At 39.5% G+C, this 18,397-nt stretch overlaps 1 protein-coding gene across 1 annotated transcript in view; it reads right to left on the reverse strand.

The window, feature by feature from the left end:
- BEAN1 (brain expressed associated with NEDD4 1) overlaps positions 1 to 18,397 on the reverse strand; it is a 37,828-nt gene that overhangs the window by 3,768 nt on the left and 15,663 nt on the right. Inside the window, exons 4-5 of the mRNA XM_015874086.3 lie at positions 9,381 to 9,590; positions 7,408 to 7,549 (exon numbers count right to left, since the gene is read on the reverse strand). Coding sequence (XP_015729572.2) covers positions 7,408 to 7,549; positions 9,381 to 9,590 — 352 coding nt within the window. The remainder of the gene's footprint in view (positions 1 to 7,407; positions 7,550 to 9,380; positions 9,591 to 18,397) is intronic.

Below are 18,397 nucleotides of genomic sequence, written 5' to 3' on the forward strand. Positions count from 1 at the left end.
AACATAGGATATTTAGCACGTGTCCTCCCAGTAGACTGCAGGCAGTCACTCTGCCCCTGTAATTGCGTTGCTGCCAGGCTAAACTCAAGCTAATAAACTCTGTTTCTAGATTATAAGTGACTTGCAGCAGGGCAGCTCATACTGGTTACAGAGAGCTCAGACCTATTGAAATCAGCCACTGGGGCCCTGCCTTAGAAGCGTACTGGCTCCTGCTGCACTCATTCAAACCTTTCCTTCAGAGTGCTGCTGTTGGCTTTCATGCTGCTGTTCCATGGGTGGGTGATGAAAGTGGTTTTTGGGGGAGAGGAATTCTTCAGTAAGGAAGTGGTACCTTAGCACCAGGTTAACAAACAACTAAATCATAGATGTGTTCATAGAACAAACAGCTCAAATATCCAAAGGTGGCTTTATTTTTCTCCTTCTTTATCTTACTTTATATTCGTCGGGTCAGTGGTTTTAAATTTGGATTAGAATGTCCTGATTTCTCCATCAGAAATCATTTAATACCGTGGCTCTGTGCTCTGAAGGCCCTAAGAAAGGCAGGTAGGAGCTTCAGGAACAGACCTCAGCAGATAGGAGGTTGAGTTGTTTTTATACAGCACGTGGACTTCAATGTCCAATCTCTACTGAGTCCATTGCAACTTCGATGTGAACCTGCTGCTCTTTTACAAGATCTTAGACTTCAATCAGAGACTGAGAATAAAGGAAGAATCTCTCTCTTTGCAGGATTACTCCCTCTGAACTGCATCTTTACTTAATTTACATTTTGCTGACCTAAAGCCCAGTGAATTTATTTGAAATCTTTCCACTGGTTTTGACTGATTTAATCAGGCTAATGAATAGCACCTGCTGGGTCCTGTTACCATAGCAAAAGAGAGAGAAAAGAGTTCTGGTTTTGGAAAGCCCAGAGGAATGTGAGTTTTGAGGTGGAAAATTGTGAATCCCTTTGCAGAGCTGCAAAAAGGAGGAAGCCTGTCTGTCTACTGATTTGGGGCCTGGGCCCGGTGCCCAGAATCTGCCACTGACCTGAAGGAAAATGGGCACAGTGTGAGCCTTCTGCTCACTGCTGCTACCTGATCATCTGCATTTCTTTCCCTCAGATTTAGTTTGATGTCTTTCATGGACCATAGCTGTAAAACTAAAATGCTTAGTGAGATAATTACTGAAGTGGCCTTTGTGAAGGAGACCTTTATGCACCAAGACACATGGGTGGCAAATTATGGTATTTAAAACCTGTCAGTTTGATGTTTTGTTCCAAATATTAATATATACACAACAACGATCCGAGGGATGGAATGCCTCTGCTGTGAGGATGGGCTGATAGACCTGGAACAGGCTGAAGAAGAAAAGTCTCCAGAGAGACCTGACAGCAGCACTTCAGTATCTAAAGGTGGGCTATGAGGAAGAACAGGACAAACTCTTGAGCAGACTCCAGGGTCTGATTGTGGTAGCACAAGGGGAAAGGATTTCAAGCTAAAAGAGAGGAGATTTAGATAGGATACAAAGAAGTTGTTTTTAACAATAAAGGTACTGATGCATGGGCACAGGCTGCCCAGAAAGGTGATGGAAGCCTCATCCTTGGAGATGGTCACAGACTGCACTGGGCTGTATAGGATGGGTAAAAATACATCTCTTTTCATTTATGGCACTTTGTAGCTCACTCATGGCAGTACTTCATGGCCAAAGAGGCAACTATATATCATTCAAATAGCTTGTTTATAAAAGGAACTCTTATACTGCATTAGCAGTTAATGGTCTGGATACTTTGTTTTCCATATTCTCTTCAAAGCATTGCACCTGCAGTTGCAGAGTTTCACATTGGAGAAGAAGTGAATAGATCCTGTTTTTTTTTTTCCTGCAGCAAAGTGTGCATCAAGAACTAAGAAATGCTGCCAAGTTGCTCTGCAGTGTACTCTGAGCTTTTGACATAGCTTTCAGCTTTCTTTACTTTTACTTGCAAATGGAGCAGGCTGGGACAGAATAAAGGAGCTGCCTTCATATCAGCTAGTATGGACCCCAGTACCAGGGCGAGCAAGAGGAACACATGCTGTGTAATGAGGGCTGCCATCGTACAGAACCACTGTATTGATAGCAATCAGTAATGATCATTCCTCATATTAAATTTATACTGCTTGGTGCAAGTCATTTAAGTACAGTATCTAGTTTTGTTGATTTCAGCTGAGATGCTAGCAGCTGTAAAGCTTGGACCTGTATAAAGCTGTGGCTTCACCATGAGCCATTGTCTGTGATGCTAAAGGGAAGCATCCTCTGCCCTGCTGCACGCTCCCACTCCTTTTCTTTCACGTTGAAATCATGCAAGCTCTATGCTCTTGCATTTTCAGTTGCATGATTTCAGCGTGAAACCAAAACTGCTTGCTATCTTCTGGCAAAAAACGCATCAATAGTCATTTTACCTGAGAGATTCAGTTCTGAGAAGATGTCATCTACACAAAAAGTACCTGGTGTTTGATGTTAGTACAGCAGTCACAAGGATAATCCCTTCTGAGTGAAAAAGCAAGTGCTTGCAGAAAGTACTTTGTTACCATAACGTAGTGATGGGCTACAGGAACATGTTACACTGCTTCTCTTGAATATCATTTGTCTCTTATTAACTCTTAGAAAGCCCTCCTTGGTTATAAGTAATACTTGCAAATTCACTTTAAACAAACTGTTTTACCCAGTTACAGTAGTTTAAGGTTCAGGGTGCCTTACAGAAAGACATGAGAAGCTTTCTGACAGAGATGTGCTGCTGTCTACATTTCTTTGCCTTGTTTCTTGTCAAAGTAACTTCACTGTCATCATAGATTATGCTATTGAGTTGTGAAGGGGTAATGATGCCAGGAAAGGGAAGGAGTAGTGATGCCTGTTAACTTCATCAAACTGAATGTAAATGTGACCTGCAAAGAAAAGAATGTTACCTAAATACAGCAGGTCTTCAAGATGACTTTGTTGACTTGGATTGTTTGGGGGGACTGAAAATAACTTCATGAATTTCTTTGGTCTCCTTCCAACAAGCATTAGAATAGCTTTGTTGCTAAGGAAACACAAAAGATCTTATTTAATTTGCTGTCATTCATAAATTATGACCTACTCTCCGGGGAAAGAAGATGGTTCTACTTAGAGAATTTTTTAAGTCACAGACAGGAGCTAATGAATACAAGGCAAATCTGGGGAATGAAACATCCTTCTGTGTGAGATAGATGTCTTTTTGCTTACTTCATCTGTTATGTGCTGCAACTCTACTAAAATTGCTCCTGCACTGTTTCAGTTTTACTGATGACCTGCTGTCTTTTGGTGATGGTAAACACTAATCCTTCCTGGAAAATACATGTACAGACAGGTTTGAGCTATGCTGAAAACACCACAGTGGATATTTATATGATGTTTTTGCCTAAGAAAGAAACTATGTGTAACTCCCATGAGAGAAGGTTACCTTTGTTGTCTGAACTGCTCTTACAGTGGCATATCTCAAGAGGCATCATATTTTCTTAGGTATATTTTTTATTTTAATACTTTCCTTTTGGCATATTAGTCCATTTACTAGCTATATTTTCAATTCTGCATGATTAGGGATTTATTGAACATTGTTTTCATGTTACTTTGTCTCAGTAATTCACATTGTTTAGTTCTTAAAGTGACAGCCAAGATGTATTTGTTTATTAAAATACCACCTCAAACCATTGGAGACCCTTAGTATCTTGGAAGTGGATAGTTCATACCCACTATATTTTGTTTTTATTTTTCTCTTCTACACTTCATGTAAAATCAACCTGACAGATGCTTATAGAGTTCTCAAATTCTTTAGAAAGTCATTAATTACCCCAAAGGGTGTCTGTGGTTGGGGGTTGTCAAGACACACTGACCAAAGGCTTTCTCTGTAACTGCCTGCAACTATGGCAGGCTAGTGACAAAACTCAGCGTATGGTAGGTCCCCTAAATCTAATGCAGAATGTAATGTAAGGTAACGATCGGTGGAAATGTCTGTAGTGATAATCAAATTGAGCCTCTAGTGCAACTTGCAATTTAGATATCAGATCAATAAGATTATTAACATCCCAAGGTATTTTTCTTAGATTCATTTCCCAGTGACGGTGTGCTTATATATATAAAAGTCTGTAATGGACTTTCAGCTGGAAAGTCAATGGTTGGCAATGGCACCTCGAATAGCTACAGCTGAACACTGATCACTTTTTTTGGCAGCTTGTTTACGTTCCTACAGGAAGTCTGCATCGCTGTGTTGATACAGCTTGCAGTGAGTTATGAGCTATACTGTCTTTGATGAAAACCACTGAAACAGAGAGAAAGGTGATCACAGCTGACTAAATGTTTATCTGCTTTTTGTACAAAGTCTGCTTCTCTGGATTTGAGTTTAGCCATCTGCCTCTTGCAGACCATATTAAGAACACCTAGTTTTCACTCAGTGAATTCTTTCATTCCAAATATGTTTTGAAGGGTATTTGCCAGTGCAGTTGCTCCCTTTGCTGCCTTCATGTCTTGCTCTTGTTTTTGCTACCAGTTGCATTATTAGTTTTTGGGTATGCTATCTTAGCTTTGCATTAATTGCACACTGCATGAATTAGGAATAAGAATTGCATTTCAGTAAACCTACTCTTCAAAACATGATAATTTGTAATAAGAATGATCCTGGTGATGTAACATTTTAAACACACAAGGTCAAGCATATCTTTATGCTTCAAGGCTGTGTCTGATAGCGGTTAATGCTGTTAGCACCCATCAGTCCAAATACTCTCCGCAGCTTTACTAATGCTCTACTCATTAGAGAATAAACTCTTTGGTTTTATGGACGACTGCCTAGAGGGATGTAAAGAAACTTATCAGGCTCTTGTGTAATACAGTGCATTCATACCGTGCTTCTCAGTCAGTTTCTGAAGGGAAAGTTACAATGGAATACATCCTGTATTAATAGTAAACTTAAATGTCTTTCTGCAGAGCTTTGCTTTCAGCCATCTGCTAAGCTCTACTTTTCCTGAAGTTTTCTCCAAATTGTGTTGCTAAGATGTAAAATTTAATAAGATGTTGTTGATTTGCCAAAGCATTTTTTTCTAAAACACGTAACTTTTGTAGCAGTAAGAAAAAGTCAATATTAATAGAAATCCTTAATTTTGACATGTTAAGAAGAATTGCAGAGTAGTGGGATGACCAATGATTGCTTGTGTGTGTTGTCAGTGTGGGCCCTTGGGGGTCCTCTTGGCATCCAGGTGAATCTTAAGGAGGCAGCACCTGTATGTCCCTCAGTCAATATAGAATATATCATATAGAATAGTTTTGTAGGGCAAGGAAATAGACAGGGCAGCTTCTGCCAGACTTCTTACAGAAGAGAACTCATACGAAAGCAGAGATCATGTAGCACTATCCCGTACGTGCATCCACATATAAGCTTCCAAACTCCATAGAGACAAAATCCAGCTTTGGGCAGCTTTCAGATTGGAAATGGAAGTAACCTCTAGTATAGTTTTTTTGAGACCTGTGTGCTAAAGAGGTATGTACTGAGTGCTTGTTCACAGGAATCTGGGCTTATTCTTGGAAACCTGGCCAAGTGCCCGCTCAAGTTGTTGCCTAGGTGTCAGCTCATTTACTTTTATAAGTAAAGGCTTGTGGGTGTGGGTCCAAATCCCAGTGTAAATTTGTGAGTGGGTTTATATGAAGTTCTACAAGTTTAGATGCCAGACTAAGAAAAAATGTTTCACAATGTGAGGTTTCTGCTAAAATATTTACACCATCTCTAAAAGCCCCTTTGTTATCTAGCATGGCTTTGTAGTACTTAAAAGGTTGCTTGCAGAACATGCCCGGAATAGAAAAAACAGTGATCATGTGCTCACACTACCAAGCTGCTTCAGAAGAGCTCTTACTAAGGCCGGCCTGATGTGCTCCTCACCTGATGCTTGTGGCCCTGCTTCATGCTTTCACTGGTGTGGTGGCCCCGGAAACACTTGGGAAGTATGTGGCTGCTTTTTGTTACTGTATTAAAGCAAGAACAGGAAGAGGCTTCTCCACTTTTCTCCCTACTGCTCATGTATACATGCAGTCAGAAAAGGGCATGGCTTAACTTAAAACGCACAGTCTGTTTAAAAGAAGACGATGAATGTTGATCACCCATTATTTGCTGTGTGTAAGGTTAATTTATGTAGGAAGTTTGGATCCTGTTCTGTTTAGTGCTCTTTCTTGTGGTTCTTTGGAGGGAGTAACTGAATTCCATCATGGTGCATGAGGCATACAGAGAGTATACAAATAGTTTAAAGAGCAACTTTTGTCACATGCGGGCAGTTCTTGTATCCTTTTATGAGCTCTGTCTTACAGCTAAGGAAGAAACTGCTGTATCATTTCTGATATACCTCTCCTTGAAATTAGTCAATTAGTCAATTGTGGCGATGTTGCAATTGTAAGTGGCAGATGAAAGGGGTGATGGAGATTGTACTACATACTAATTTGTGTAAATGTAATCTGTGCTGTCTCACCATATGTTAATATCTGAATTCTGGGCATATTGATTTTTTTATTTTTTTTCCCCAGTCTTGCAATAAATCTATGTCCATAATGACTTTTTTTTTTTTTTATTTCTGGCTCACTAACAAGATACCCAGACTTTTTCCACACACACAGGGAAGGATCTGCTGTGAGCAGACCATCTTTTTGTTTCATGCTGTCGTACCTTTAACATGTGTGAACAACAGTGGTAAAAACCATAAAGTTGATTTCATGCTAGTTGCTTATTTCACAATAATTTCTGCAAGCATTAAGGAGTGGGGAGTTGCTCGTGGTACTTGGAAGAGAACAAAAATTAAAGGGCTTTAGAATCCTTGCAAACAGTGAAATAAAGCTGGTGAGAGGAAAATTCCTTGCAGCTACAGTAACAAATATGCTTTAATTGGAAACTTGGCTGAATGTTTTAATTTGTTAAAGTCTGTTATGGTTCTAAGGGAGTATAAATCTGAAGTCTCTTTTAATCTAATGACAATAAAACACAGTTGGGTGGGACTCTGAGGGGCACCACCTGAGGCAGGGCTCATTTCCTCAGACACTAACAGTACAGGAGAAAACCAAAGGTAGGAATTTCTTGGAAAAAAAAATCTCTCCAAAAGTGCAGCCTTAAAAATAATTTCTTCCAAAGAAAGATTTTCCATAGATGACTTTGTGTATTTCATTCATATGCCATCAAAGTTATTGATATTAATATGAATATTAGTAGATGATAAATACAGGTGTGCTTACTTAGTAAATACACTCTACTATGGAAAACTTGAGCTTAAACTAAATAAAGTGTTTGTAGGCGGAGTCTGTATGACCTGCATTTTTGGAGTGGATGTTGGTCTAGCAATTTTATTTTCCTCTTTAGCAGGCTTTGCAAGTGCAGGACTATAATATTTAGAGTCTTAGAGAAGTGCTTACCGTGGAGGTGAATCGGGATACATGATGTTGACCTGAGAAAGTGTATCCAGATAGGAACCAAAATCAAAAGCTGGGGTAAACTCCTCCATGCAGGTGGATCTCAGCTCTCCAAAAGAGCCGCCATAAGAGAAGCCATCTGGAGCTGGAAAACAAGCAGTTACTGTTTGCTTTTCTTTTCCACTGAGACAATATTACTGTTCATAACGCTGCCAAAAATTAGAAAACAAAACCTCTCTGAGGCAGAATTGCTGTTACTTCGAGCAATCAGGTTTCACAGGACATTTCTGTTCTTTTACAAGCCAGCCTGTGTCACTGTGGATGAGCTGCAATGTTGGCACAAGGACTGTATATTTAGCGCTGTCGTACAAAGTGCAAGTGTCTAAAGCTCTTCTACCTCAAAGGCTGAAAATGTGTAAGTCGTGCTGCATACAACTTCAAAGCAGGAGCTGATGCCGATGTGTCTGGGAAATGCACACATCAAAACCTTGCCAGTTCTGCAAAGGCTTTTAAAAGCAGACTTAGGTGTGATTGTGTGTGTGTGTGTGTTGAGAATGTGCTGTGCTTCTTAGAATAGCTCACAGGAAAAGAAGAAAAATGGGAAAATACTAGGAAAAAAATATCCTGCTCACTGCACCAGGAGTTTCCTAATGCTTTCACACAAGAGTTTCACAGCTCTAGAAATACCCAGGAGTTGGTGCTATTTTGTATCTTTAATGATAGTTAACACTCAACATTCTGGTATGAAATTTCCTTAAGACTGTCCTGAATTGTGGAAATGTGGCAAGTCTCTGGACTCCCCTATTCTTCCATATGAAGTGATCCTTCCTTTTCGCTCAATGCTTTAAAATGGCTCCTGGAGGCAGGGGCCAGCTTTTGAGGTGACATCAAAGCAGCATTTCTCTGAACACAGAGTAAAAGGCAGGACTCACTTGTGCAGTTCTTGAACTGCGTGTCCATCCTGCTGGTAATGTTCACCTCTGCCAATGTGTGCTCGAGGAATTGTACCAGCACTAATGGAGTCTATCAGGTGCTGTGCTTTCCTTCTGCTCAGCACTGGAGGCAGCCAGACTCCTGCTGGTCCCTTTCTGGCTGGGAGACACGTGCTGAGATAGCAAGATGGCTTCTGCTGATGTACAATTTTCACTTAGGCAGACTGGCACAATTCAGTTTAAGATGGTTCTTTGGAAGTTCTCTGAAAGTATCACCATGCTTGATGCTTCCTCTCCACCCCCCCCCCCCCCATTTTTTTAGTATTGTTATTTCTAAGAAACAGTTTAAAAATTGTCCTTTATGCCATGGCCTGACTTCAGGGTCTGGATATTTACAAAGTAGGTTTTCATCGTTGTTTTTCTCAAAATATTTTAAGGATCAAACTGTGTAATTTCCTTCACCAAGGAAATTACATCACTTTGAACGTCTGATCAGCAAGCACCAAATTGGCCAAAAATGTAATTCTAAAATTACACCTTTGTACCTCCAAGTCCTTCCAAGTCCTTTTAAAGAACAGGGTGCAAACAAACAAACAAACAAAAATGGCCTTTTTTGATAGTAAACCAGTGTCTTTAATGATGTTGACAGTTGTCTGTGTAATGGCATTTTGAAGCCCTGTTTTCTTTACATACGGTTTTAACTTCTGGGGTAAGAAGCTGGTTAGTTGCCAAGTCAGTGTTGTAGCTTACTGTACACTGCAGAAGTGAAAGGTTCCTAGCACAACAAGAAGAAATCACAACATGTAATATACACAAGGGCTGAAGGGGATATGAAAATAAACTATCAGGAGTCCAGTGACAGCCCCCAGCTGTGGGGCTTGTACTTTGTGAAGGTGCTATTGAACTGCAAAGCTGCTTCTCATCAATGCCTTGTAAGCTTTTACTCATTTTATTTTTATATCCCTCTCACAGCGTCCAAACTCTTTGTTGTCTTTAGCAGCAGGTAAAAATAATGCTGAGAACTGTTTCACTTTAGCTTCTTACCATAAGCAGTGTCTCTCCTCTGGTGTGGGTGTCTCAGCCGTCCGTCCTTCCTCAGGCTGCCAACAATGATGGTGACGCAGGACAGAAACAGCACAAGTCCAATCACTACTCCAGCCACCAGAAGTGGAGAAACAAGTAAACTTGCATCACTGCCATTCTCACTGTAGCTGGGGAGCTCACTGGTTGGACTGCTCTGGTTCAGGTGAACTTCTGCATGGCAGAGACAGGGAGACTGTGTCAGTGGGGTCAGACAGATGCTAAAACTAAAGATTTTTCAAAGTGCTGTGAGACAGCTTGAGCCCGATCCATTGTATAAGTACATGCTTTAAGGGATAGACCATTTAACAGACTGATTTCTGGAGCTGTTAATTAACTGACTCTGGGGGATTCACTGAGCAATCATTTCCCTGCTATGGGAAACATCCTCCTGGAATCAATGATGTATCTTGCACAATGGTCACTTTGCTTATTTCTGCAAAGACCCTTTGGGTAATGATACCCAATCAGTATCATTAACTGACTGATGTTGAAAGAACTGTGCGGAACCACACAGGGAAGAATGCTGAAACTCAAAAAATGTCACTCCCATGCAGAACAAGGGATTTGGGCATTGTTACCAGGTATGAAAAGGCTCCAGGGTTTTGCAGAGCAAGTTTTGGGTAGGAGTGGAGCAGAGGAGCATGCTTTTGCAGAACAGGGCATCCTTTAGCTAGTGGGATGAGTCTGCAACCCAACACATTGGTGTGAGGCAGAGGAGTGAACAGAGTTGTGGGTCAGAGAAAAAGCTTTAAAAGGGGTCTTGCCAGATTCTTTTAATCTTCAGGCATTTCTCTGTGAAAAAGGAGTGAAGGTACTGAGACAGAGAGAGACATAAGTATCTTTTCTAAATTGTATATGTTTTAGCATAATCTAAGTAAAGAGTAACTGTATTTAGCCTACATCTGATAAATTTGCACTAGTATGTGTTCTTTAAAGAGATAAAAATGAGTTTTTACAGCTGGAAATCTGTCCATTTGCTAAGGCAGCAGAGCTTTGGAAACAAAATTTGTACTTGAGAAGAGATTATGCAAAGGATTAACAGAATCTGTCCCACTATGAGAGTGCATGTGACAATGATATTGTTTGTTTCTACCTTACAACTTAAAAAACCCAAAAAACTTGCAAGAACATTTTTGTGTCCCCACCAACACCACAGCAATGCTGCGTAGGGATGCAAGCATTCAGCCCAAATGTTGGAAACCATCTGTCTCTGTTGATTGTTTCAGTATCTTTACAGGACTATATTTACTTTTTTTCCATCTAAGCTGTTCTTGTGTATCCTGAAAATAGATCTTAGCGAGACTACAAAATGAATATAAGAAACACAGTGATCTTTACAATGAATCTGTAGTTAATCATCTATCTGGAACACCTGACTAGAAAGTTTTCAGTCCAAGCCATTGACTGACACTCCTGAAGTTAGGAGATGACCAATATCTGGAAATGGCCTATTGGTGGTCATGGCGCAGTGTTAAATATGCAGGTGATTAATGAAATCAGTCTGCTGTGACAATTAATGATAACCTACTAAAAAATGTAAGCCTGAAAGAAATGTGTACTTTAGTAAATGATGTGAGCAAGTGAGGATTTAGTCATTTGACATTCCAGTTTACAAACAGGAAAAAGGCATTTCTATGGCTTCCATTTTATTTATTCCCTGACAGGGGACACACAATATGGAGAGAGAGATGATGTAGACGACTAATCCAATGAAATGGATGAAAGAAGTTTCATATCAGTTAAAATTTTGGCAATAATATCTCTAACTTAAAAAGAAAAAAATAAATACCAAGAGTAGCTTTCAAATATGGCACAGATGTATTCTTATATCTGACTGTATGCCTGATAAATAATTTGTTTCCTACGGAAACTAAACCTAACAAATTTTTGCTCTCTTGAGTGTTCTGTGAATTAAATGTATACTTGTAGAAGTGCAAGTACATTCTACGTAGATTTCAGAAAACATCCATGTTTTCCCAGCTCTTTCCCTTTGGGATACACTACTTGGTATCTTGCAGTCACAATAGACTTCAGATGACGGCTTCAAGACAGTGTATATTCTCATGGGCTAACACTTGACATTGAGAGAACTGATGAGAAATATTAAACCAGACTGGGAAATTAGCATGTAGTAGCTTTGCTTTTTCTTTTTTCCATTTTTTTTTTTTTAAATTGTTCAGAAGCACTTGACTGTTGGCTGAGAATCGTTATGAGCAATTAAGACAGACAGCCAAGAAATGTGCTGAGCTATTACAAAACATGATGTGCCAAAAGGAAAGACTGAATTTTCTGAAAAGCGATCGTGTAGCGTTAAGTGTGGGGGAATGGGGTTTGCAGTGCAGGGGCAGCTCCTGTGGCCATTGTGCCAGAACTAAACTTCCTCAGTGTTTACAAAATTCCAGTCATGTTTCTCATCTGTACAGTTTTTAACTACCTGTGTTGGTAACGTGCTCAAGCAGTGTGTACCCCTGCTGCCTTTCAGTAGCCTTGTTTGGTCATATTTTTTTTGCAGATTCCGTCTGTCAGTATTGCAGTTTAGTTTAAATCACAACTGCAAGAAACGGACACCTCTAAAAAAGAACAGAAAGTACTGGCAGATAATGTACTTTTAGCTTATTTGCAATGATAAAAGAATCACAGAAAATCATAGAATGGTTTTTGTTGGAAGGGACCTTTAAGATTGTCTAGTTACAACCTCCCACTAAGGGAGGTTTTTTTCCCTTTTTTAAGGGAAAAATCCACTTGGTTGCCATCCTGATAAGAAAGTGAACCTGGGGTGTGAGGTTCCTCCATATGCTGCTGGGTTGTGGTTTTCAGTTTGAAATCAAATAATCCTGGAACTGGAGTTGGTGACAAACTTCCCAGCAATTCAGAGGAAAAGAAGAGAGGTTATGTATGTGTGCTGTTAGATCTTATGAAGCTGGGACAGCAGGTTAACAATTTGGCTAACAGGAAGGGGAAGAAAATAAAACAGCTGAGCAGAGTTATTTAGTAGATTTTTTTTTTTTTTTTTTTTTTTTCAAAGTCTAGCTATAGAAGTCAGCTTGTTTCTGAGCACATTGACTCTTCCTGTGGTACCACTCAGTATGAGTGCTAATATTTAGTCCTGTTTTGCTTAATAGGAATTTAATGGGCTAGTGGTGATGTCAGATAGAAAGTACTCACTTATACTCTTCTTTTTTGCTTGAGGAGTGATTCTTTTATTACAAGACAGCCCATTTATCTAGAATGTTCTCAGGGCTCCCTTAGTTGTTCCAAGTCATGTCTGTTTTATCTGCTGTTTCTTGTTCTCGTGAATCCTTCTCTTTTTATGTTCTTACTCTAATTGAACCAAATCTCTGACAGAGACAGGATATATTGCAATATTGCTCTTATTAGGGGAATGAATCACTCCTCTTAGCCCAGATCCTAAAACAATATATGGTTGATAAACTTCTCTGGTGGTATGATTTTCAATTTGACATTGTGAGTCTGGTCTTGCAGGCTTTGTGTGTAGCTGCAGTGACTTCCTACAAGGGGAACTGCTGAGGTGACTAATGACTACAGACCCTGCATTCATGGAAGCATGTCTGGTTTTGAACTTTTTGGGGAGGCAAAAGATGTTACTTCTGGCAAAGAATGCTGAATACGTTTTCCTTCTCTTATCCAAATACTTACACTTCTGATAAACTGTGTATTTCTGTACATAAAAATGTTATATTTTTTCATTCAGAATAGAAATGTCTGTAAATTTACGTAAAGTCCATACAACTACCAGCAGCATCAGTGTGCTGACCTTTTCTTTTTTTTTTTTTTCTTCAGGTGGGGTTTATTTTTTTAGATGAAATTTCAAATTGTGAACAGTGCAAACATAAATACTTGATCTAGTCCTCTAAATATGAATGACACTGTATGCACAAAGCATTGCTTTTATCCAGTGATGGGTTACACAGCTCCCAACACAACACAAATGGAACATTCTGGCAAGCGCAGCTGGGAATACAATGCCCATATGGCTGCTCTGTGAATACAGGGGGCCCATACGGCTGAGCAAACACTTAATTTAGAATTAACGTAATAGTAGAGAATTGCCCACACTGTTCGTTTGCTGTTAGATGATAAACGATCCATCTGCAAAATCCCTTGAATACGACATTATTTTATTATACCCAGCCATCCTTCCATCCCAACACACCAACTTGTTGAGTAACTCCATGTATGAAGGAGATATAGTACAGCTGGACTGCTGGGGTATACGTAGGGCTATTTCTCCTTCTCATTAACTTCACTCTAAAGGGATGCTCCTTTGTCCTGTCTAACATGGTAGAAAGTGATGCTGTAGGTGCAGTTGAGTCAGAACATGTCAGAGAGCAATGTCTCAGTATGCAAATGTGTCAATGAATGTGGTCATTGCAGATACAGTCGTGGTTTTGTTTTCTAGGCTGAAACTTGCTTAACTAAAGCTGAAGCACATTGACGGAACAGTTGCATTAACTGAACACCATGGGTTAGTACAATTATTGGGGGTTGATCTAGCTCCTCCTATTGTCTTTAACAAATCAAATTAACAGAAGCAAATGGGACTGAAAGTAAGTGGGAGGAAGCTCAGTATAGGATAATGCAGAGTGCTTTGATGATCACAATCAGGTATCTCAAACACTGAAGCAATTTAAAGCATGTTTCTGGTTGCCTCATTTTTCTCCCTGTTTGGGACAGTATTGGAATATGTAGCCTCTTTATCAAGGGGAGGAGATTGACAGATGGCAAGAAGGAGTTGAGAGATCCCAGTGAGGCCCACAGATGAACTAAATTAGTGGAAGTGATAAAGATTTTCTTGATTCTTCGTTTCTGAACAATTCCTGTTCAAAGATGATTATTTAGTCTGACCAAGAATGGCCAATTGGATTATGCATTTGCTGCTGTACTGTGAAATAGGTCTCTGGCTGCTGCAGCTGCTTTCACACACTGCTTATTTCTGCAGCTCCCAGACAGGAGCTCGCAAAGTGTGAAGTAGGCGTGTTACAGAAACAAACTGAAAAAGGTTCTGGATTTCAGCTGCTGACTTTGTACAGAGCATCACTGTAGCAAGGGAGAGACAGATATTATTCAAGTCAGTGAATGCAAATGCCCCATAAGAGTTACATTTCTCCCCCCCAAAAAATTTTTTCTATTGGATTCAAAGCTCTTCATTCTGGATCATAAGGAAGGTTGGAAACTCTTGCTTATGCTAGATAAACGCCAGGATACCATCTGCTTATGGGATTTACTGTGGTTATCCCAAGTATAAATCAGGAACCGCTCCAGGTCAAAATCCAACCTGCATTTGATTTATATTTATAAGCAGTTCTACTCTTTTATTTTTGTGCTTTCTTCTGATTCCTTGTCTGAGAGTCTCGCTTAATGATAAAACTAAAGCCTAATTCCTCTCTCTCTATTGCCCTCTCACCCTTACTACAAAAGGAAAACACTGTGCTTTCACTGCTGTAGAACCTAAAGTAGATTGCAAGAAGACGTGATGGCAAATTTACTCAGGAATAACCAAGGCCTGGGAAGTCTTACAAACTGAGAAAGTACAGTAAGCTTGCAGCTGTCATTAAAAACTGGAAGGTGGTGAATTGATGGGTGATTATAGGGAATGGTTTTGTAGGTCTGGCTGTGGCAATGGCTCGTGCCAGCATTAAGTGTCACTACCTTAACATTCTGATGTGTTGAACGTCTGAGTTCTTGTTGTCTCCCAGGCAGCCACACACAAGTGCAGACTGTCATCATACAGTGCAAATTCATGTCTGCATTTTTAGCACCAAAGGAATAACACTGCTCAGTTCACTAGTTACATACTAGTTCATCTATAGAAACACTGTACATCACATTCGTCCTATTTTATAGAGAAGGAGCAGGTAACAACTGCTTCCTTATTATGTTTAATGTTTAAATGATATTTAATAGGAATTGATGATGATATACAGATCAGTTAAGGCTGTTGCTGGTCCTTCTGCATTTCTCTTATTATCTTGCAGCAAGGGAATGGAAGACCAGAGTAATCTGGAAACTGTCTTCTCTATAAATCAGATTTATGAGAGTCATATAAGTAGTATGTGGGGAAAAAAAAAGAAAGAATTCTTAGTTCAGGAGGCCCAAGAGCATATTTAATTCTCTCTCCCACTGTTTGCTTCTGCTGTGTGCAGCCCAGGGGCCAGTCACATACTCTAGTCTGTATGTTTTTCTGCTCTGCACACACAAAGCTAAACTGCCTCTTAAGGTACAATTGATGTTCATTAATAACCTGTTAGGGACTGCCAGAAACTTTTACCTTATGTGGCATCATACGGTGGAAGTGCTCACTGGTTAAAGACTAGCTGGTATAATTTTTAGCTCATGTACATTGTAGCTCACACTATTTCATTCTTTTACTGCTTGAGATTCCATTAATTAGAGTTTGATGGCAGTTTATCTTCTAGAATGTAATGGGCGTTTGTCAAAGTCAAAGAATAGATACACTTTTGCTGTCGGTTGATGCAACTGTGATACTTATTGTAAAATTTGCTGTAAATATCAATTGTGTACAAAGGGTTAACTTGTCTCACCTGGTTATTGCTACTGTGGGAGGTATTCCAGCATAACCCAAGCCCAGGTTTATTCTATTAACCAGGCAGAACCCATAGATTTAGATTGTTTCTTTGCAGCTAACGTAGTCTCTTTGATCTTTCTCATTATGTACATATGTTCTAATAGTAATTAAAGCTTTGCACTGACTGATAGTTAAGAAAAAAGAGGAAAACATCAAAACCTTATTTAGAACATCAGACTGTGTGGTAGGAACATTTCAGTGTTATCTGATGCACTCAGCTTAAAGTGAATTAGGAGCATATTTACAGGTACAAAAGCTGCCCATGACCTTGAGGAGCTCATCCAAAGCAGAAAGGGTGGCCTTTCCCCTGAGATATCTAACTCTGCCTTTTTATCATGTCTACTGGCTATCAGATAATGACTTTTCTCTTCTTGCATTGACATCCTTATTATAGAGCCAGAATGAATAAGATTGGATCACCAGCAGCCTGCAAATTGGGTATGTCAGAAGAAAAGAGAATGGGGCTGCATAAGGGCTCGGAAAATAAATCTTCTCAGATGCTGTGGCTTTAGGGTATTATGTTGATGTCACAGCAGCATGTATAGGTGCTCTTTCAAATTAACAGGAAAAATCTTCCAATTTTCAGATCCATGGTCTATTTTATCAACATGATAAATACCACTGCAGTGAAACAAATCACTTTGGAGCCCACTTTGTGATGGACAATATTTTTCTTCCCTATTTTCTCATACACAAATAACTTTGAACTAATAAGATTGCAAAGACCCGAAGCTATTACGTTTTTTTAGATACTCCATGTTAGGGTTTGGAAATAGGTACGATGGTAAAGTTACTTTCAAAAGCTCAAATCCAGCCTAGGACAGTAGTAACTTGGCTGGGGCAATTTTTGTGTTATGAGAATTTCTGGTATTTCAGCACATACGTGTATTATTTTGAGTTTGGGGGGAAAAAAGTGGCAATGTAATAATTTTTCTTTTAACATGGATAGTTTTTGAAGGATGGTTGCTGGAAAATAATTCTCTGTTTTACCCCATCATTGTGTCTGCTTGAACTTGGATCTGGATGTCTCACACCTTCTCTTTAGGAGGCTGAGTTATGTCTGAACTGTACTGTGACCTAAAGAGATACCTATAGGGCAGACAATAACTTATGGAACTGCTGCCTGCATTCCTCTTCTTATTTATAGAAATGATCCTATTTCTTATTCCATCCTTACCTCCAGTCTTCAATAGTAATGACCTACTAGGAAAAAAAAAAAAAAAAAAAAAAAAAAAAGCAGAGGAATGATTGACATTCAGTACATATAAAATAATTACAACAGAAATACTGAACTGGCTAGTTATGTAGGATGCTAGGTGCTGAGAGAAATCAGTTAACAAACATTGGCTTGTTTAAAGATGTGCTATCATGTGTAATGTATCTTCTCACACATAATATGTCTTCCTTTTAAGATGACATGAATTTTCTGAAATAATTAAAATGGCTTTGTAGTGTTACGCAGTTCCATATGAATAATGGTGTTGATGTCCCAGAATTTACAGTGCCTACAGTATGACTTACATTATCATTTGTATCTGTAAAAGCTACAGCAGCATCTGTCTGCATAAATAAAGGCTTTTTCTCATACCATTAAGAAGCTATTTCACTCAGATTTTGTCTGAATAGGGCTTCTGCCGTGACAGCTGCAGGAATGTCGATAACAGCAAAACAGATATTGATTCATGGGATGGCTGTGCTCACTCGCTGTCTTTACTGCTAAAGGAGCCATGAAAATTCAAGGGCACTAGAAGATCTATAGAAACTAAATTACTCAGGCATTACTATTGTACTGTCTTTAAAACCCAGTTGCTTACTGTAGAAGACTTGTTTAGTTAGAGGACTGGTAAATCAGTACAGGACTTGTCATACAGCCAAGCCCTTCCCACATGCATTCTGTGCAGTGTTTAGGGGCCTCTTGGTCCACATCAGATATTCTGCCCTCTTCCGTATTTGTGTTGCATCAGCACAAACAAGAGAAGTCCTTCACCACTGAATGGCTGCAAAAAGCAACTTCTCCCCAGGTGAAAGGCAAGGAGTATTTCCTGGAGTCGCATAACACTGCTGCCTTCTATATACAGCTTGTTCTATAGGTTCCGCATGGTGCTTAAATAAGTACAATACTGCTCTTTGAGGTGGTGGAGGAAGGACATGAAAAATGTTTGGGCCTTAGGGATGTGTATTGATATATTTATTCACCTTTCTTTATAAACTGCAGTATGCTTGGGTGCATATTTTAAACATAAAATGGAGCTAGCTTCAGCATAGGGTAAGTGCTGACAGCTGCTAAAGCAGGTACTGCACCTTCCTGTCTGCTGAGAAGTCACAAGTCCTGGGTTTTCCCCTAACTTATAACAAGACTTGTGCTAAGGCC

Source organism: Coturnix japonica, chromosome 6 (assembly GCF_054131305.1).
Source record: "Coturnix japonica strain WE chromosome 6, WE-NBRP24, whole genome shotgun sequence".
NCBI lineage: Eukaryota > Metazoa > Chordata > Aves > Galliformes > Phasianidae > Coturnix > Coturnix japonica.